This window comes from Anolis sagrei, chromosome 1 (assembly GCF_037176765.1).
Source record: "Anolis sagrei isolate rAnoSag1 chromosome 1, rAnoSag1.mat, whole genome shotgun sequence".
NCBI lineage: Eukaryota > Metazoa > Chordata > Lepidosauria > Squamata > Dactyloidae > Anolis > Anolis sagrei.
The window spans coordinates 252,170,106-252,192,144 of record NC_090021.1 but is presented as its reverse complement, the minus strand read 5'-3'; the positions used below and the strand labels follow the sequence as shown (position 1 = coordinate 252,192,144).

At 37.7% G+C, this 22,039-nt stretch overlaps 1 protein-coding gene across 1 annotated transcript in view; it reads right to left on the bottom strand.

Moving 5' to 3' along the window:
• Positions 1–22,039, bottom strand: part of SWAP70 (switching B cell complex subunit SWAP70) — a 42,652-nt gene that overhangs the window by 9,991 nt on the left and 10,622 nt on the right. Inside the window, exons 2-7 of the mRNA XM_060767053.2 lie at positions 19,122–19,262; positions 14,309–14,482; positions 13,529–13,756; positions 9,694–9,840; positions 8,612–8,720; positions 4,527–4,708 (exon numbers count right to left, since the gene is read on the bottom strand). Of these exons, the coding sequence (XP_060623036.2) occupies positions 4,527–4,708; positions 8,612–8,720; positions 9,694–9,840; positions 13,529–13,756; positions 14,309–14,482; positions 19,122–19,262 (981 nt within the window). The remainder of the gene's footprint in view (positions 1–4,526; positions 4,709–8,611; positions 8,721–9,693; positions 9,841–13,528; positions 13,757–14,308; positions 14,483–19,121; positions 19,263–22,039) is intronic.

Sequence of the window (22,039 nt, the reverse complement as noted above, 5' to 3'; positions counted from 1 at the left end):
TTCTTCATTTCAAATATTGTACTGTTATTTGGTTTTGTTGGTTTTTTACATACAAATAAAATATGGGCATAGGATATCATTCTTTCTTCTTTTTTTTTCAAACTATTGTCCGGCTCCCCAACAGTCTGAGGGACCATGAACTCTGCTTATAAAAATTAAGGACTCCTGCCCCAGACTGCTAAAAAAGGCAATTTGCTACTCTTGGAAGCCTCTGGGCACAATACATTAGCTTTTAAATAAGTTGCAAAACTTGTTTGTACTGTTTTCTAAAATCTCATTTTGAAAACAGGAAATGGACTTCCAGTCATTTTGGTGGTTTGTTTTATTTTGTGGTAGTCTCTGTAAGTCCCAGATGGTCCTAGGGCATAAAAAGTGACCCCCAAAGCTATTACAGCTGTCCTTTCCTGATCTAGAGCAGTGATTCTCAACCTATGTGTCCCCAGGTGTTTTGGCCTACGACTCCCAGAAATCGCAGCCAATTTACCAGTTGTGATGTTTTCTGGGAGTTGAAGGCCAAAACATCTGGGGACCCACAGGTTGAGAACCACTAATCTAGAGGATTGCCAGATTCCTGTCTCTGTAAGAGTACCCCATGCCAGAAATGAGAAAGCGAGCCCAATTCAAAGTGCTGGCTTTGACCTTTAAAGCCCTAAACGGTTCTGGCCCTACATACCTATCCGAACGTATCTCGGCCTATCAGCCCACCAGGACCCTAAGATCTTCAGGAGAAGCCCTTCTCTCCATCCCGCCTGCTTCACAAGTGCGGCTTGCGGGAACGAGAGATAGGGCCTTTTCTGTGGTGGCCCCCCGGCTTTGGAATGCCCTCCCTACTGAAATAAGATCAGCCACCTCGCTAATGGCATTTCGGAAAAAACTGAAAACTTGGATGTTCGAGCAAGTTTTCAACTAATTCCGATGTGATGATGTTTTGATCATGGACTAGCAATCAAGGATAACGAATTGGATTACGACTTTAACTATGAGATGTTCCGGTCTGTATTGGTGGCCCAATACTATGTATGTATATGTATGTATTTTTATATTTTATTTTATATTTTTAAAGTGAATATTGTATTTTTAAATATGTTGTAAACCGCAATGAGTCGCCGCACAGGCTGAGATATTAGCGGTATACAAGTGTACTAAATAAATAAATAAATAAATAAGATGAAATACTCCAGGATTGTGTTATAGACCATAAAAACATAGGGTAACATACTTCATGCAGAAAACACAAGTGAATGCTGCTTGTATTCACAATTCTGCAACAATGGAGTTACAATACCTCTCTCAATAGAAAGAGAAGTGCTTGGTTTCTCCATACAACAGCACCTGTTTTCTTGAAAGAGACAAAATGCTGCTACTATGCTGTTTAGATCCTGGCCTATATCTTTTACACATATCCCCAGCTTTCCCTTCACTTCAACACCACACTGCCAAAATGAGTTAAGTTCCTCCTGGTATAAAAATTTAGAAACTTTTTTTCTTGCAACTCAGAATCCTTTAATTTCTGGAGCATTATGGAATGTTTGGTAATTTTTAATACCCTTACTCTGAGGTAGAAGACCCCTATTTCATGCAAGATTACTACAGCTCTTGAAAGCATTTCTATGAAGACCTGTCTAACCAGTTTGGCACTTTACAACTGATCTAGAGATAAGGAAGTAGCACTGAATGAAATACTTGCACAATACTTTGTATTTATTACACTGATCTTGCCAGCACCGTAATTCTCTCAGGGCTTATTTAAACTAGCCAAAAACCCCGGACTCACCTCAAATAGAAAGCTCGCACTCTTCATGACAAACATCTATTTCCTGTGAAAATCTCAGAGTTTATGGGTTCAAACTATCTTTGCATCACTTATATGGTAGTGGAGACTCATATAATGCAGTTCAAAGCAGATGTGAATTATCTGCTTTAATAAACTGATTATATGGCAATGTAGATCCAGCCTCAGGAGTAGAATCATAGAATAATAGAGTTGGAAGAGGCCACATGGGCCATTTAGTCCAACCTCTTGCTATGCAGGAAAATCAAAGCACCCCGACAGATGTCCATCCAGCCTCTGTTTAAAACCTTCGAAGGAAGGAGATTCCAGCACACTCTGAGGCAGAATGTTCCACTGCTGAACAGCTTTTGCAGTCAGGAAATTCTTCCTAACGTTCAGGTGAAACTCCTTTCCTGTAATTTGAACCCACTGCTCTGAGTCATTAGGAATAGTTCCAGGGCAGCAGAAAACAAACCTGCTCCCTCTTCCTTATGGTATACTTTCACATATTTATACATGGCTATTACATCTCCTCTCAGCCTTCTCTTCTGCAGGCTAAACATATCCAGCTCTCCAAGACGCTCCTCATAGAAATTCATGGTCCCCAGACATTTCATCATTTTAGTTGCCCTGCTCTGGATACTTTCCAGCTTGACAATATTTTTTCTGAACTGTGGTGCCCAGAATTGGACATAGTATCCCATAGTATCCCAGGTGAGGTCTAACCAAAGCAGAATAGAGGGGCACTATGACTCCTAGACACAATAATCTTTTTGATGCAGCCCAAAATCCCATTGGCTTTTTTAAGCTACTGCATCACACTGTTGGCCCATGTTCAACTTGTTGTCCACAAAGACTCCAAGATCTTTTTCACATGGACTGTTGTTGAGCCAGGCATCACCCATCCTGTATCTTTGCATTTCATTTTTTCTGCCTAAGTGTGGTATCCTACATTTGTCCTTGTTGACATTCATTTTGTTAGTTTTGGCCCACCTCTCTAATCTATTAAGGTCATTTTGAATTCTGATCCTGTCCCCTGCAGTATTAGCTATCCCTCCTAATTTGGAGTCATCTACAAACTTGATAAGCATGCCCTCTAAATTTTCATCCAAGTCATTACTAAAGATATTGAACAGTACTGGGCCTACGACCGAACCCTGCGGCACTCCACTAGTCCTTTCTAGGATGAAGGGGAACCATTAGTGAACACCCTTTGGGATTGGCTGCTTAACCAATTACAGATCCACCTAATAGTAGCATTGCCTAGCCACATTTGACTAGTTTGCTTACAAGAAGGTAATGGGGGATTTTGTCGAAGGCCTTACTGAAATCAAGATATGCTACATCCACAGCATTCCCTGCATCTACCAAGCTTGTAAATCTATCAAAAAAGAGATAAAATTAATCTGGCTTGACTTGTTTTTGAGAAATTCAAGTCATGCCAGACTAATCTTTATCTCTTCAGCTTCAGCGCAGTGGACAGCTGGATTGGGTCTGATTTGGCCCAGTCTGCTGTCCAGCACTACCACAGGGCTCATCAGGACTCAGGGAATCTAGAAGACCCGAATCAGTACATTTTATCTTCACTTACCCCCAGTGCTACAAAAATCCTCAGCTATGGGGTCTGCAATGAATACCATGAATGAAATATGCAACTAATTAAACTCTGCTATCTGTGAAATCTTGAGATTTCTAGTTATTGAGGTGCTTTTCTTTTTAAATAAAAACCAACATGTAAAGTTCCACTAAATCTGCAATGACCTGCAACATTACCCTGTTTTAGGAACAGAATGTGCTTTTCAAAGCGTTATTATCATTAGTTGGAATTGGTTTATTTATCTGTCCATGTTCATTACTAACTTTATATTTATTCTGCATTGTGCTAGCTTGATCAAATTTCTTCTGGAATCCTTCCTACTTTCTACTACAGCCTGGCTTAAAAACAAACTCACACTTCTTTACACTGTGTTTGCATTTTCTGACCAAGTATTGTCTGCAATCATTAAAACTCTTCAGATTATATGCATTAGTATGAAAACACTCCCATTCTCAGACTGCTCTCATCATCTTTAACAGTTTATTATACATGCCAGCTGAGGAAAACACCAAACAATTTTGAGGCCTTCCTTATCAAGTCAGAAAGCCCATGTCAACATCTTTCATTGAAGATAAAAATTGCTTTGGTTTAGTGCACTGTATGTCAATGTGTATTTAAGACATACGGAGGAAAACAAAAGACCTGAGAGTCTCATCTTCTCCCAGATCTGGAAATTCCCTGCAGGTTGAATTGTATGCCTGGCATCATCCAGGAAACTTCTTCCCCTAACTGCAGAACAGTCAAGGTAAACAATGTTCAGATTATTGGATTATTGGCGTAGCACTTTTATATTAGACCGGGCTTCAAAATTTAAGAAATGCTTTATTGCTTGGCATTTATATTCTGAAAAGGAAAAAAATGGATGCTAAGTGCTTAAGAATTTTTTTCTAGTGGCAATACAGGAGCAGAAAGAGGATATCTACCATCCCTATTCCCTCTCCAACTACAGTATATCAAACAACTGAATGGAGGAAAAATACAGTTCACACAGGATGAACATTATGCTGGAGAGAGAGACATTTTAAGACACAGATTCTACAACATTTTAAGTTGTATCTGCTTGAATATTATACTCCATCACTGCCTCACAAAGTACAATTTATAACCAAAGTGTAACACAATGTTCCAGAAAGACAAAGGCCTGAGGACTTCACCCACCTTTCGGACTGTCTCCAGTTCCTTCTGCTTGTTCTCATTTGCCATTTGGAGCTCTTTCATTTGCCTCTCCAGTTCCTCTTGTTCTGCCTGAAGCTTCTGGCGTAACTCTTTCCGTTTCTGCCGTGCCTCCTTGTGAGGTGGTGGGTTATTTAATCGTAACAGATTTATAGTTGTCTGAATGGCTGTTTGCATTGGATATAGGGAGATGGAGTGGTGAGAACAGATATATTATATTGATAAATCATAACATTATTTTTGCTTTAAGTCCACAAATTCCTAACAGCTGGCCTGGTAACACATTTCTTATGCCATGGTGGTGCAGCAGGTTAAACCACTGAGCTGCTGAACTTGGCAGTTTCAATCTGGGGAGCAAGGTGAGCTCCCACTGTTAGCCCCAGCTACTGCCAACCTAGTAGTTTGAAAACATGCAAATGTAAGATCAATAGGTACCACTTCTGTGGAAGGTAACAGTGCTCCAGGCAATCATGCTGGCCACATGACCTTGGAGGTGTCTATGGACAACCCCAGTTCTTCGACTTTGAAATGGAGATGAGCACCACCACCCCAGACACGACTAGACTTAATGTCAGGGGAAACCTTTACCTTCACTCCTTACACTAAGGACATTGAAAAGAGGTTTTGAAAGAGTGCCTAATTTGTAAGCAGGCAATCTCAGACTGAATTATCAAAATGATTCCAAGTAGCACTCACTGGGAAATACCTTAATTTGAGATGTAAGAAGCCATGACTAGCTAGCTAAGTTAAAGACAAGTTAAAAAAACTGGGCCAGTTGTAAGACTCAGTAGAACATAACTCATGTTGACTGACTATATTAACCACACATGCAAGAGAAGAAACGAAGTAAATAATAATAATAATAATAATAATAATAATACCAGAATAAAACAAAAGGGGAACTTGCACTGTATGGTATATGAAATCAGGCTGTGGTGGACAAAGTAAGCTCATAAGAATTGTTAAATTTGCAGCCATATTGCTCAAAAAAATTTTCTAGAGAAGCTAAAAGAGGCTAAGAGACAACATGCAGCGGAGAAAGGACGATAAAAAGCAGGACTCAGAAAGCAGTCTCTCTGCTTTCTGAGTCTCTTGGAACTATATTTTTAAAAATAACTTTTCTAGGATCAGTCAATTATTTTTAATGCTCTTTTAAAGAAATTAGATTTAGAAAACTGCAACTCAGTACCATATATAAACAATAGTGCTAAAAATAGCAAAGAGGCGAACAGATGTATAGTATTCCATGCTACTTCATTTTAGTTCCCAAGACCCATAATTATCTAAATATGTATTGTTAAAAAAAAGAGAGTTTGTGCCATTTGTACTACTGAAGGGCCAACATACACTGCTGTTAAGGATGTGGTTTAGTTATAAACTGATATAATTATAAGTGTCTATCATGCCACAAAATCACATGGTACTGTATTTATATACTTTGCTGCCTGCACTGGAGATGGGGGTGCAGGTTAGAGAAAGAATATGCATATAAAAGGAAGTAGAGAGTACCATTTCCAAAAGCAATAAATGTTTCATTGTATTATGTTGCTGCCTCTATAATCTCTTGGTGGGGGTGAATTTCTGTCATTCACAGAAAAATTATCTCTTGCTAAAGCATAATGATAAAAAGAAAGACTTACAGGGACCTTTGCTAAAGCGCCATCATATGTCATGCATTCTTACCCCACCCTCCAAAAAATCTGCACAAGAAGCTTTATTTCAAAGGAATATCTTATTTCTTACTCTTAACAATTTTTTCTAAACAACAATGACATAAATATTTTTATAGTTTCTGAAACAAATGAAATCTCCAAAGCTACTTCATAGAGTAGACTGAAAATCCCACAAAGACTCAGACTGAAAAACAGGCCCCTGCTGCTTTTTTAATATAAATAATAACAATACTCGTAATGAATTTATTAACCGCATCTCCCTGTGGCTCTAGGCAAGATACAACATCATTAAAACAAGAGATAAAACACCATTAAAAGACATACAACAAAATACACAGAGTTAAAATACAAGTTAAAGTCAACTGATAATTATACATATTTTACAGTATACATATTTCGATATATATATATATATATATATATATATATATATCTTCAAGGCATCTATCAACTTATGGCGACCCCATGAATTTCATAGGGTTTTCTTAGATAAGGAATGCTCAAGAGTTGGTTTTGCTATTTCCTTCCTCAGAAATATTCTACTCATAATTGCATGTTTCAAAGAAGATGAACAATTTGTTGTGAAACAATACAAACATTTACTGAGATAAACAGCTACACATATTTATCTTTCCATGGGTCTACATGTGATTTTTGCAGTCAATAAAAAAGAAAAAAACTGGGTCAAAGGTTGTAGTTGTCAAGTTATTTCTTGCGTCTTCCAGTTTATAAGAGTTTGTAAATTAAGGCAAAGTGCCAGAAGAAGAAGAAAATAAATCAGAACTTTTGAGTCGTGCAAGGGGATTCCTGCTCAGCAAGTGCCAAGGAGTTTCCATCAATCCCTACATATGCACTTGAATTTGCTGAGCAGGTCATTAAGGGTTTTCAGGCAGATTGCATTAGTATGCTTATGATATTCAGCAAAACTTCTTATCATTAAAATTGGTTGGGCTGTGCAGATGTTGGACCAGTGCCTGGATGCTATAATAGGATGGCTAGGGGCCAATACTGGCTCCCATTCATCCTATTTACTTGCTCCATTCATCCTGTGTGGTCTTGGAACTGGGTAGATAATCAGTCCTGATTCCTACTGAAAAATAAGTGAGCAGCTGGGGAGAATTCCTAGATCCTTCTCTGTTACTGGAAATCCAGGTGAACTCTATGTGCTTCAAAAGATCCATCATGTGCTGCAACTTTTCCTGCGCAGGGATAACCTGGTAACTTCCAGTTAGACTACTTGTATTGTGCTTTTAAATGGAACTGCCAGTGGACAAATTGGAAACCACACATAGAAAAACACAGCATCTAGATATAACAATGGTCTTTAACGGGGATGCACTGATTACCTTCCAGAAAAACTTGAAAGAGTACCTCTCCCTACAAATACCTAACTGAGGTCTGCAGGGGGCCTACTTTTTGTTCTGCCAGTGGGGACAATACACTGTAGATGAAAGTAAGAAAGAGCTCTCTCTACTCAATGACGCTGTCTGATGCATCCTCTCCTGGAAACCTAACTGGTACCAAGCAAAGCCTTTTAAAGCCTTTTGGGACCTACCTGATAAATCCCAATTGGCATATGCATTATGGTTCTAAATGAAAGTGTTACATTTATTTCAATTGTCTTGTTTTAACTTGTCAATATTGGGGATAATGGATCACGACCTGTTAGGATAACTGACCATCGGGGTATATAAATCATGAACTCTTAGGATCACAATCTAATTGGGGTAGCGAAGTTTATTTGGTAATGAATGATCACTGGGCATGTAGATATTTTGTTTCTGTTTGATGCTTTCAGCAGACAATGATGCAAGCAGATTTCTTTTAATGATAAGTTTTGTTTACTGATAAATTCATGTATTTAAAGATACAGGCATAATTTTTGTCGAGGGTTAAAGGTTTCAAGTAATGTTTCAGAGGGTTTGTATCTTGAACTTATAATTGATAACAGTTTCTTCATAAACTATGTTGCTTTATACAGATCTCTTTAACAAGAGTTTATACTTTCAAATAAAATACAAGCCTCAACACTTTCTAACTTCCTAACATGAGTTTCTGCACTCTGACAGACTTCTCTACTCAAGCTCATTCAAGGTACAATACACTTCTCTAGCAGTCATTTCTCAACTGACATTACCTGCCATCCTGTTTAAACCTAAACATTCTAAACTGTCACTAAGTCAGTCACATCACCTGCAGCCCCTCCCACCTCTTTAGGAATATAGAGATAAGGAAACTACAAATCAAATTAGACATATACTTTAGGTTATAAAACGACACATTACAAAACAAACATCATATAGAGGAGGTTGCTTCCTCCAGCAGTCAAGTTGTTTAGTATGTTTTAGTTAGCTTAAATTACTTTTTAATTTAAAAAATAAAACTGTTATTTCTTACCGTGAATCCACTCCTGTTTCTTTTTCTTATCAGATGCACTAATCTCAAAACATTTCTCAAAACTGTTTATAAGGAACAAACATTTCTTTCCATCTTTGTCAGGTAAGGCCTAAGGGAGGGGAAAAAAGAAGTTTTATCTATATAAATAAAAATGTAATGTTAGTTTGTGGGATTAGCATAACCCAAAAACCACTGGACAAATTGACACCAAATTTGGACACAATACACCTATCAGGCCAACGATTGACCATCCCTCATAAAAATACTGAAAACACAGCAGAAGAGACTTAAAAAGCAAAAAAATACATGCACAAAACCATATATATATATACATACACACACACAAATACACACACACACACACACAAAACACATATACACAGACCACAGCAACGCATGGCAGAGGACGGCTAGTATAAAATAATAAAGAATATGCCATATCCTAACGCTGATGATATATTTCAATACAATTACTGCTTGCTTAGAGGAATCGTCATTTTGATTCACAAAAAACAAAAGAGACTCTGACAAAGATAATAATGGAAGTTACATTATGTAACAAGAACTGAATAATGATAGCTAACATTATGCTTTTTTCTGTATCAGCACAATTTTCGGGAGTTTCTTTCCCTAGCAGAGGGTTTTGAACCACTAGGATAATGTTGGCTTAGTAATCAATGTTGTTACATTTAACACTTAATGCTAAACTGCTATCAGTGGAAGCATAAGACTACATTAAAAGAAATAGTGCTTGCCAATTTTATGCATATACATATGCTTGCCTTTTTTTCAGGCACTGCTACTGTGAAAACATTTGCAAACAGCAGCTCTGTAATGTGCTTTTCCCACTAAAATTAAGGAAGCAGTCCAAAAAAGCAAGTAGTTTTCTTTATGAATTTTTCTATAACAGGATATAGTAGCTGAGGTGTGGCTAATTTTGTTATATTAATTATTACATTTAAAATTACAGAAGTAGCACAACTGACTGAAATAACTGCTAGATGAAAATATTTAAATACTCTGTTACCCTATTTTCTATGAAAAAATATTTAAATTGTTACTTTTACAATTCATTTTTTTACCTCTACAGTACAGTTGCCATTCAGTGCTATATCGCCTCTTTTGTCTTTTAAATCTTCACTCACATAGTAGGATATAATATTGGGTTTTAAAACAAACCAACGCTCTGTCCAGTTTTTCCGTCTATGGCCTTTCTTCCACATATAACCCTGTAAAACATTTTTTTCATAATTTCTTAATAACAGAATTTCTGGGTTAGAATTCTGATCTGAAATCCAAAAACAGTTAGTACAGCTTTAGAGTTTTCAAACATGGAAATATATATAGCTTTCACAAAACTACTTATTCAAGATTGATGTCAACTGAAGAAATAGCCTCTCAAGAGATTGTAATGTTTACAATTAAGCACAATATATAAATACAGCACACCACTACATAACAAAGATTCAACAGAATTGTAATTAGCATGCGTCTTATGAGAATACAAAAGTAATCCATGCAATACATCAATGTAGAAAAATAGTAATATTTCAAACACACTTTTAGTGCACAATAATTATTGGCATTGTTTGTTCTGAACTTAAAACAAACGTAAAAGTTTAGGAGAAATGGAGGGGATTGTGATGCAACGTGTCAACTAAGAATTACAGGAGAAAGGTGCTTCAGGCTATGACAAGTCATGGTTTGATATTATATGAAAGAGTTGTCAAGAACTGCTCAGCTCCAGAACAGCTGAGGTAAACTATAGCTTGCACTCGTCAGTCAATACTAAACCAAATACTGATTAGTAGTACAAGTACAAATGAGAATTTACTCATTTAATGAAATTGCAAATTATCGGTTGCCTCAAAGCAGGATCAGATGCTTAACTACAAACAAAGAAAAAAATGTACAAATGTAAAGTTCCTGACTGCAATGAAACACTATGATTTGACATTATGTTTGAACCACTATAATACATTATAAAATACCTTCACTGGTTGGGAAAAGCCCGAGCATAGGTTCGGTTTATACAGTACATGCACTGCACAGACATGTAAAACTGGCCAAATCTTCCAACACTCATTCCCACTCTTAAAACAACTAGAACAGAAGATACTGCATTTCTATCAAGACAGAGATGGAAAGAGAAACACACACAACATGCAAGAATTGAGCCTCTGAGGTGCACAGATTGCTTTCCCCAAGGTCATTTAACTAGAAGTTTAAGTGTCAGAAGCATCTCTACATTTGAGAAACAGTAGAACATACCTCATAGTTTTATCCAATTTGGGCTAAGCTATTCAAATGGTATCACAGAAAAAAAAGAGAAAGAGACAGAAATGCATGTTTAAAACACACCGTTCTATGTAATTATAAATTTTGCTGGATTTAAAAAGGACATTACAAACTTTAAGTAAAAGAGGTTGGTAGATACCATACATGGGTATATTCCCCTATTCCCCTGACATTAATCTTACTACCTGACTCGCTTGCTCTCATAGAAATGTTTCCTTGGAACTGTTGCAATAAACACAAGTAAAATCAGAAATGACGGCCATTTATCTGCTTCTATATGAAGGAAGGAGAAAAGCACATCTGTTTTAATGTATTGTCGAAGGCTTTCATGGCTGGAATCACTAGGTTATTGTGGGTTTTTTCGGGCTATAGAGCCATGTTCTAGAGGCATTTCTCCTGACGTTTCGCCTGCATCTATGGCAAGCATCCTCAGAGGTAGTGAGGTCTGTTGGAATTAGGACAATGGGTTTATATATCTGTGGAATGGCTGGGGTGGGGCAAGGAGCTCTTCCCTGCGGCAGTTAGGTGTGAATGTTTAGCTGATCACCTTCATTAGCATTTGAAGGCCTGCCTGAGCCTGGGAAAATCTCTTGCTGGGAGGTGTTAATCTGTGCCTGGTTGTTTCCTCTCTGTTGTTTTGCTGTTGTAATTTTAGAGTTTTTTAATACTGGTAGCCAGATTTTGTTCATTTTCATGGTCTCTTCCTTTCTGTTGAAATTGTCCACATGCTTGTGGATTTCAATGGCTTCTCTGTGTAGTCTGACATGGTGGTTGTTGGTGTGGTCCAGCATTTCTGTGTTCTCAAATAATATGCTGTGTCCAGGCTGGTTCATCAGGTGCTCTGCTATGGCTGACTTCTCTGGTTGAAGTAGTCTGCAGTGCCTCTCATGTTCCTTGATGCGTGTCTGGGCGCTGCGTTTGGTGGTCCCTATGTAGACTTGTCCACAGCTGCATGGTATACGGTAGACTCCTGCAGAGGTGAGAGGATCCCTCTTGTCCTTTGCTGAACATAGCATTTGTTGGATTTTCTTGGTGGGATTGTTTGTATGTTGTGTTTCCTCATCAGCTTCCCTATGCGGTCAGTGGTTCCCTTGATGTATGGCAGGAACACTTTTCCTCTGGGTGGATCTTCATCTTTACTCTCGTGGTTTGTTCACATCTGTTTTGCCTTAAACACTTAACCCCTTTTAGACAATATCTGACCAACACTCAACAGAACATTTTGTGACACATTAAGTTTGAAAAGCAAGCTAAATCCAGGGGAAGCTAGGCTAAAACATTTTGTTTTCTTCAATTAGATTTAAAGTCTGGCCTAAACACAACTACCGGTCCTAACCAAAATAGATCAATTAAACAAATGGGATTGATTTGAGCACTGACTCACCATTCAGCAATTGATTAAATGGAACTCCTCTTACTAGTCATAAAATAGACCTCTGTCTGTACATACAAAGATTTCTTCAAAACAGTGCTAAAAGAGATAACCTATCTGGCCAGAAGCTGGTATTTAGCACTTTTCCTTTTGTCATGGAGCACTGCATGCAGAGATATCACTGGTGGACCCTGGACCACAGGTTGGGAACCACTGCTTTAGTGTCTCACTGAAGCAAATTCAGCTCCCACTCTCTCAGCCACAGACTCCACTCGTGCACCTGGGCCTCCTGAGAGCATTTGTACTTCCTCCTTATTTCCCCACATAGCTACATGTTTAAAGTCATATTCAAACTTACAACTCCACATGAGAAACTGTGGGCTTTAAAAACATGCAGTGCAGTTTCGGTAGAATTTTTGCTCCACCCAAAAGAAATTCTGCCAAACTACTAGGATTTTTATTGTATATATATTTTATCTTGTTTTTAACACTTCCAAAATGTTTTACATAGTTACTTTGGACAAATTGAAACATCTGAAATATGTTCCTAATCACAGTAACTGAAATGTGAAGATGATGCCTACTGGGCCAGTTGTAGAAGGGTGAATTACAGCAACATTGATAACATTTGGATAAACTATACTACTATTGCTGTTTTTTCTTAAGCAATGATAAATTTATTGAAGAGCAAATTTATTTGAAACCTGACACTTCTTATCAACAAGATCCTTAGAACAACTGCATTTTCCCCAAGCATTATTGAGAGATGCTGTTGTATGTTTCTGGGTATGAGACATTTGCAGTTCATTCTGTGACCACAGCAAAAAAATACTGGGGCAGAGAATCCAATGTCCACGAACTTTAACTTTCATTTCACACAAAAAGCGAACAAATAAGTTTCTGCTAAAAGTGCAAAAGCAAGCTTCAGCATTTTGATAAAGCCTCAGAAAAAAAACAGGAAAGATAGTTAAATGTCTCAAGTGACTGGGACCCTTAATCTCCGCTCTCGCTCTTTCTCTCTCTCTCTCATATCAAGAACAAAAAGAATACAGTTATGCAAAACAGGATAATACAGTAAAGTTGCTTTTCAGGCTGACCAATCTGTCTGATTTTATACACATTGCAAAAGTCACACTTCTACAAAATTTGTTTATCTTTGAAAGACTTATTTTTAGAAAAAAAAATCATACCATATCTCACTAAAATCATTTATGCTAGCACTTTTAGAAGTTGTGTACATTTCTTACCTGTTTCAATACGTCCAATATAAGTTCATTGAAGACTTCATTAATTGCCATAGATACTGTCTGTCTATCCATCCCTTTGCTAAACCGTCCACTTCCAATGAGCTCAATCAGTTCCCAGGCAGAAAGGCCTTTTCCATTAGCATCCAGGCTGATCTTGTAATGTTCAAACTGTTCCTGGTGCCAGCCTAATCCCATAGCTTCTGTCAGCTTCTTAAGCAAGTATTCAATCTGTATAGAAAACAGAAAGAATCTGACCAAAAAGAACAGCAAATCATCTAAGTGAAAGATGAAAGAGAGAGGTACTGTCTCCTATTTTACAGTTGTCAATTTGGTTTAAGTCTAAATGACCAAATGTTCTCTGTTGTATTGGAAACTCAACAATAAATGTATTGGAAACTCAACAATAAATGCCTCTGAGGGTGATTCCCTAGTATGCTTTCATTATCCCAAGTATAGTCAAAATACAGTGTACACTATTATCTATGGTTATTACATTCCAGCTTCACCTCCAAGATGTTTAACATTATTTCTCTACAAACTCAAAACAATGTTGGCCTCTTCTACACTACCATAAAAATCCAGATTATCTGCTTTGAATTAGATTATATGGCAGTGCAGATTCATATAATCCAGTTCAAAGCAGATAATCTGGATTATCTGATTTGATAATCTGAATTATATGGCGGTGTAGAAAGGGCCTAAATGAAACCAGAAAGATACAGCTAGTATAGGAATGCCTGGAAAAAGAATGTTTGGACATCGGAAATAATGATTTCATACCTCTTCTGGTACAATGACGAGTGGATACTTATCCTCAGATAAGAAATTGAAAATGACCCATACTTTAAAAGCATCATCATCAGTAAGGAGCAGGGTATTTCTTGTGAGGTTCTTTCTGGCACACAATGTCCAACACATTTTGTTGAATTCTACCTTGTCAAAAGTTCCTTGAACCTAGTGAAAGTAAAACAATTTTGAGTGATTTATAAGGATACATAATTGCAAAAGCAGTAGGATTGTGAGGGCTCCCGTACTCTTAAAAGAGACATATTTAGAAGCTTTCACAAGAATCCTGAAACTAAACAGCATGTTAATTTGGCTGGCCTCCTCATGAATATGCGGTCATCTCAGCATAGCCCTGTATTTAAAGCTGGACAAAGCGGAATTGAGGCAGTTGTACAAATGGCTTAAGGAAAAATACCTGTGCTAGAACTGACTGTGATCATTTCAGGTTGCATACACAGTTCTCTCAATTGTTACTTAAGTGTTAAGGGCAAATGTGCAAAATTATCATGTGACTATGGCACACCAGTTAGTGGTGTGCTTCTTTTTTTGCCTTCAAAACTAGGCTAACTTAATATGTGAGAAAGTCTGTCACTCACGTTGGAGCGTGATCCTCTAACAGTAGTATCTTTAGGCCACATGTACACTGCTATATAATGCAATTTGAAACTGCATTATACAGTCAGTGTAGAATCATTTAATGCAGTTCAATGCAGTTAAACTGTGCTATATGAGTCTACACCGACCAAAAAGAGCAGTTTCAAACTGCATTATATGGCAGTGTAGATAGGGCCTTAGATTTAGTCATAATGTATTCAGGGTTTCTTTTTATTTAGACTATTCTTCATTAGCAGCATCAGTAATTCTCCAACACATTTGCAGCTCTTTGCTAAATTGCCAAGCTGGGCATTTTTCCACATTTTCTTGGTTCAACAATGCAGACTCTGTTAAAGGGTAACTCACTCTCTCCACTGCCTGAGCTAAATAAATAATTCATTTGGAATCAGGGGCACAAGAGAAAGTATTTTGAGAAACTGAGTGGGGTGGTCAATGAAATTTACGTGGGAAGTGTAAAACGGGGGCTGGGAGGATAAGAGATTTCCTGTTGAGCCAAGAACTCATTGTGGTTTTTTGCACAGATTGTCACTATTGCTCAGAGAGAAATGATCTAGAGTAATCTATGAATGGGTGCTAGCTGGAAAAACAATACACTGAATATGGCTAGATAAAGTTCGCAACTCAAACAATCAGTGAGAAAAACATTTTTAGCCAAGGATCAAATTTACCAGCAAAATCTACCAGTACAGTAAGAGGCTGTACATCCTAGGAAAGTGCTTAATAGACCGTATGTCTGGCATATCAAGGTTTATTCCTGGTACTTCTGCTTACAAAGAATCTTGCCTAGCAAGCCTCAGAAACTGTTCCCCCAAGAACTGCGAGGGGGGGCAGAAGGAGGTGTGGCACACAGAAGCTCATAGTTTCTGTACCTGATGTTAAGTACTGTGACCAGCTAAGAGTAGTGGCAGTATTGAATTGGAGTAGCTTACCCAGCAGATTGAATGTGAATGGACCAATGGAACAACCACGGACTTGATTTTGCATGGCGTGATTTTAATAACTGTTTTTAAACCATGTTGTTTATTGGTGGATCTTAATATAAATGTTAATATTGATGTTTAATTTTCATGCTTTATTTCTAAATGTTCTTTTATGTTTATGTTTTAATTTGGTTAGGTTAGTTTATAGTTATATGGTATTGTTTTGCTATTATCTTTTGGTTTTCACATGTATGTATGGCATTGAATTTTGCCTTTAAAATGTTGGAAACCACTTTGAGTTCCCTTAGGACAGTGGTTCTCAACTTGTGGGTCCCCAGGTGTTTTGGCCTACAACTCCCAGAAATCCCAGCCAGTTTAGCAGTTGTTAGGATTTCTGCGAGTTGAAAGCCAAAACATCTGGGGACTCACAGGTTGAGAACCACTGCCTTGAGGCTACTTGTAACATGGGAATTTTACACTGTTGGGGAAGGAAGGAATTTACCTTCCCTTCTCATGTGGTCTGGCTTGAATAAAAATAACCCCATTTAGTTAGCACTCAAAATATGAGAAGAGTATTGCATTAAAGTACACATTATATAACATAATCTATAATTTAACCTATATACTATAGTGTCCAAAAGCCTCTGTCAGCCACAATAGTCTCCAGATTTTATTTTTTTTGTAAAACCACCTGTCTTGATACTGCACAATGGCAGGTTCAACAACACTTATGCAAATGGAAACATTCATTCAGTTCCCATGAGACACTCCTGAGAGAAGGTTGGCAGTATTCACTGACCGTGTGAGAAGGGGAAGAAGACGAAATAATACTACCACTTCCTCTCTCCTGGTACCTAAAATAAGAATTCAATGCTACTAAAGATGAGTTGGATATATTCAGCACTCTCTTACTGAGTTGCAGAAAAAAGCATTCACCATTCAAAAAGAGAATAAATGCAATCAAAAGAAATATATCCTACATCTACTGAAATTCTATCTGTACTTAATTGTAAGTACAAAACAAGGAAGCTGGTTTTTCTTGGGATTTCCCCACTCATAAAATTGTCTTTGCAATTTTTTTAACAAAAATGTTTAACCTTTCTTGCACACAATTTATAAAGAACAGTGGGAAATTTGTGCAGCACTGTTCTATTCTCTCATTTTTTTATGTCATTATTTCACAAGGTGCTCATTATGAGAGATCACAGGCATAAGACTGTATTTTTGGAACCTTTCCCACAAAATTATCTCACATATCTTCACCCATGGAAGCCCCCAGTGGTGCAATGGTTAAACCTTTGTGCTGGCAGGATTGCTGACCGATAGATCAGCAGTTCAACTCCAGGGAGAGCAGGTTGAGCTCCCTCTGTCAGCTCTAGCTCCCCATGCAGGGACATGAGAGAAGCCTCCCACAAGGATAGTAAAACATCAAGCGTCCCCTGGGCAATGTCCTTGCAGATGGCCAATTCACTCACAGCAGAAGCGACTTGCAGTTTCTCAAGTTGCTCCTGACACACAAAAAACCCATGGAAAAAAAACAAACAGCCACATGTCTGCATGCCACATCTATTAGTAGCATCACCTGTGTGGTGGCCATGGTTATAATCCCATTTATAATAGGTTACAGGGCCACTCTATGGCATACAAGTAAATGGCTGGTTAAAATATTGTTTTTATCCAATAGGTTACAGAATGATTTCAATTTACAACACGTCAGAATACACACTGCAACTTCCACATGGAAATTGTCCAACACAGCTATTCCGATCTATAGCAGTATCCACTGATCAAAATAAAGTGTTTCAGGTTCCTCAAGTTCTGTCAATGTTTAAAGGCCAGCCTTTTTTACATCTGGGAATGTCCTGCAGCCAAAAACAGTAATTATATATGATTTCTCTCACTTGAGCAGTTTGCATATATAAATAGTATAACAATTCTATCCACTTTGGTGTTCTTTGTTTTGTTTCTTAAAATATAGTTTCCATATATGTGAGTATGTGCTGTATAAACAAACACATAGATGCACACATATCACATTCATATCCTAAGTCCCTTTGTTTACCTTTTGTTATTTTATTGAGTTAAATCTTATCTTTTCCATTTGCCCTGCTTTACTGAGAAAGCTCATTGGCCAATCTAATCCAATACTGCCAACTGATCAGTTCAATTCAATACTGCAATAATTACTTTTCAGGGTTTCAGGCCCTACCAAGATTATTGGTCATACTTGGTGGACTCCTATTAATGGACTAGCCAGTGATGAGTCTGTCTAGCTTTTGAAATCAGATGAGTTCAAATTTGTTCAGGGTGGTAATGTGGTTTCCAGTTCAGTTTCCCAGAAAAGGAACAATGCTTGAACTTTCTTAAGCTATCTGATGCCTCTTCACAAGGAAATGAGTGTGGCAGCTTCTACACAGGCATTATGTGGATCTGGATAAAAGTGACCCAGTTCCACTGTGCAATGCCAATACAAACATCCTAGGAACCAGTTTGAGGTTGAGACAGTGGTCACAGTATCTGCAGATCGCAACAGAACCATTTTTTTCCTAGTCAGCTCACTGAAAGAGGCTGATGTGCATATCCATGTCAGTTTGGAATCACTGCTAGATCCTGGCAAGGCACAGAAAATGAGAAAATGAGGTGAAAAGTGGGTGTCCCCATGGGAATTATGTAGTTCCTCTCCCAGGGGTGCTTGTTTACCTTCCAGACAGCTGTGTTTCAGGGCTTTGTAAAGTGTGCCATGCTACGAGTGTCCTGGCAAACACTCAGAGTAGAGAATTACATGGGATGTCCTCTGATCACCTCCAGAAGATTATTTTCAGTTATTCTGGCCTTTCTGGTGAGTTTTTTAAATATGCTATTCCTGGTTTAATGCACTCTGCAGCACACACTGGGGGTATAGGTTTTGTGGACACCCTAACCTCAAGCCAGCCTCAAGCTGCATTATATGGTCTGTGGGTCTGCATTGATACTGCCTGAGTCTCTCCTTTACCATCTTCTAATAAATTATTCTGGAAAGCCTCTCAATATCCATGGCACCAGAGTTTTTAATTTTATTTCGCCATACATTTCTGCATTTTCTGAACCCTGGCTCTCTTTACAGTTTGTGTTCATTTTTGTTTCCTTTTCTAGGTTGCAATCATATTTTAATCACCTTGGTTTTTGTTCTGCTACGTTTTGCTTATTAATATCAACAAAATAGTTGGCTTTTAAAGCATAAAATAAAAACCTAAATACAGCATGTATATGGATCTAATGACACAGCTACATACCTTTTCCAAAATGAATCTGTTTAAATAAGGCATATATCCCTGATTGGAAACAGGCCCTTCGTCGTCATCTCTAAAATGCTCTTCTAAAGCCACTGGATCATGTGGAACATTCAGCAGTGTGCACAAATTGTGAGAAAGGACCTAACAAAAAAAAAGAAAAAAAGAAAAGAGATAAATGATAATGCATAATCTGTATCACATATTTTGGTAAATACAATTTTTCTGATGGGGCAGACACATATTTTCAGTAGAGTCACTGGTAATATTAAATATAATAGGCTACATGTACAATATCATTTTTAAGAGAATACTGGTTGAGCAGCCCTTATCTGGAATTCTGAACTATCCCCAAATTTTCCACACCAGAAGCTGAGATAGTAATGGCTTTGCTTTCTAAATATGAAATTAATATAAATTAATTTCATATTTAGAATTGGGTCCGATTGCCAAGATATTTCATTGTATACGTACATACAAATACAGGCATTTCAAAACCAGAAAAATCTGAAACCCAAAACATGTCTCGCATTTTGGATAGGTGATACTCAACCCTGCCAATGAAGTATTGGATGTAGATTTATAAAGCTCCATGTTGGGAGCTTTATCTTTTTTTCCCCTCAGACATAAGCAACAGACACAAAAATGGTACAACTAACCTGAGTCTAGACAGATAAGAAAATATGTTCCTAAGCAGATAAAGTATAATGCTAATTCTCATGCAATGTAATCTGAGTTTGTACAGTCAGATTTGTACTAAAAACAACAATGGTGTGGAGAGAGTCAAGCATATACTGTTCAACTGCTATGATTCTGTGTCTGATTTCAGGTTTGAATGAGTAGCTCAAACTACCCTACTGACACCAACTTTGTTTTCTCCATATTTTCAAAACAACAATGTATACATTTTAAAACCACAAAGTATGCATTTTAATTCCTGCATCATCCAGACACATATAAATGCACTCAACATATGTGACAGCAAATCAAAGAAAATACAGATTTTGCTCATTCAGAAGCAGACAGATTGTACAGGCAGTCCCCAAGTTACAAATATGCAGATTACATACGACTCCTAGTTACAAACAGATGAGACAACAGGAAGTAAAAAGAAATTTATCCTAAGGAAGAGAAATTCACTCCTGGAATGGTTATCATGGGGGAAAGTATCTCCACTGAAGCTTTATCACCAATCCTTGTTTCCACAAGTCAATTCTTTCAAAATCCAGTTGTCACAGGGACAGAAAGTGAGGCAAAATCTTCTGAATGGGGGCCACAGAGCAAAATAAATGTTACAGGGGTATTAACTCTTCCCTATGCTATCCGAAACTAAAAATTTGGCTGGCGTTACACTTTAAAATGTACCTGTTCCATTCTACATAGAAATTTAACTTATGAACAAATCTACAGAACCTATTTTGTGTGTAGCCCAGGGAATGCCTACATATGCTTGCAATCTGCAGGCTCACCAAATCCTCAGCTATCCAGATGGGATAGCAAGACTTGCCTTTCTGATGACGTTGGCAGTATATTTGGGGGGTGGGGGAAGCAGTGAGGGGAGGGAATGGATATATGAACTAGAGAAAGGTCAGGTGGTTATCAGGTTTCAAGCAGTAATGAGGGTATCTCTTCAAATATTTCCTTCATTCAGTTTGGTTTAATTCGCAAACACCCCAGTGAATCTAAAACTGCAGTGAGATGAAGTAATAAACCTGCGACTCAACTAATGATTCAGACTGCAGGTGGAGGCTCATATGATAAAAGGTACCCCCAGGGAGCAAAAAGGAAAAGTTCTTAATTTGAAAAGAACCACAAGCATTTAAAGATAACTCAAGGTTAAAAAGCTCACATAAAAATCCCTCAAGAGGGGTGTTTTTTTTTTTAAATGGATCATGTGAGTCTCTGTCTGATGACAACCATGTGAGTTCTAAGCTCAACTGCTCAGTTTGTAAGAACTAGGTGGTAAATATGTGTGTATGCGGACCGTACTTCAAACTGCACATATAGTTTTTTAATGGTTCCCACATCTGAAAAAATGCAAAGAAAAAGTTTCCCAGCATGTTGTGAAGTAGCCATCAATAAGAGAAGCACTAAACCCTTTTTCATGGAAGGTATCTTTTCTATATACTGTACAAGAAAAGTTTTTATTTTGTGCAGAAGTAATATTATGCTTCACCAACATATTGAAAAAAGAGCTAAAGTGGTATGGTGGTTTGAGCATTGGACTACACAACCTATATAAAGGGCATGGAAAGTGAGTAAGATTACCATCAAAATGTTTCAGAACTCTAGAAGATCCAAGTGGTGCTCTGTGCAGGTTGACCCACTTGTATGTTTCACAGAAACTACAAAGAAGCACCAGGGATCAAATTCCCACTTGGTCATGGGATCTCACTGGGAAACTTTGGGTAAGTCCTCACTCTCAGCCTCAGAGGAAGGCAATGAAAAACCCTCTCTGAACAAATTTTACCAAGAAAACCCTGTGATGTGTTTGACTTAGGGTCACCTTGAGTCAGAAGTGACTTGAAAACACATAACAACAATCTGAAATGATACAGTGCATTGTATATCAATCAGCTTATTATGCTATACGCCAGCTCATTCTGCTACAGATCCAGCTTTCATCTGGATTATTTCAGCTATGGAACCTGGCAAAAAGCAAAGTGCATAAAACCTGAGAGCAGCTCATACAGCTAGGCTAAACACAGATGACAAGGCTGCACTTAAGAGAAAGCTAAATTTGGAAAGGGTTTCCTGGCATAACATACGTTCTTACACAATAGAATGAATAAGTAACAATCGAAAATGCTTAGAAACAGTGTAGAATCAAAATTAAGACTATGTTTGCAATAGAAAGCATCAAGAAAACACACTTGTCAATCTGTATGCCTTGTTTTTCAAAGTGCTTTTGTGATGTTTAC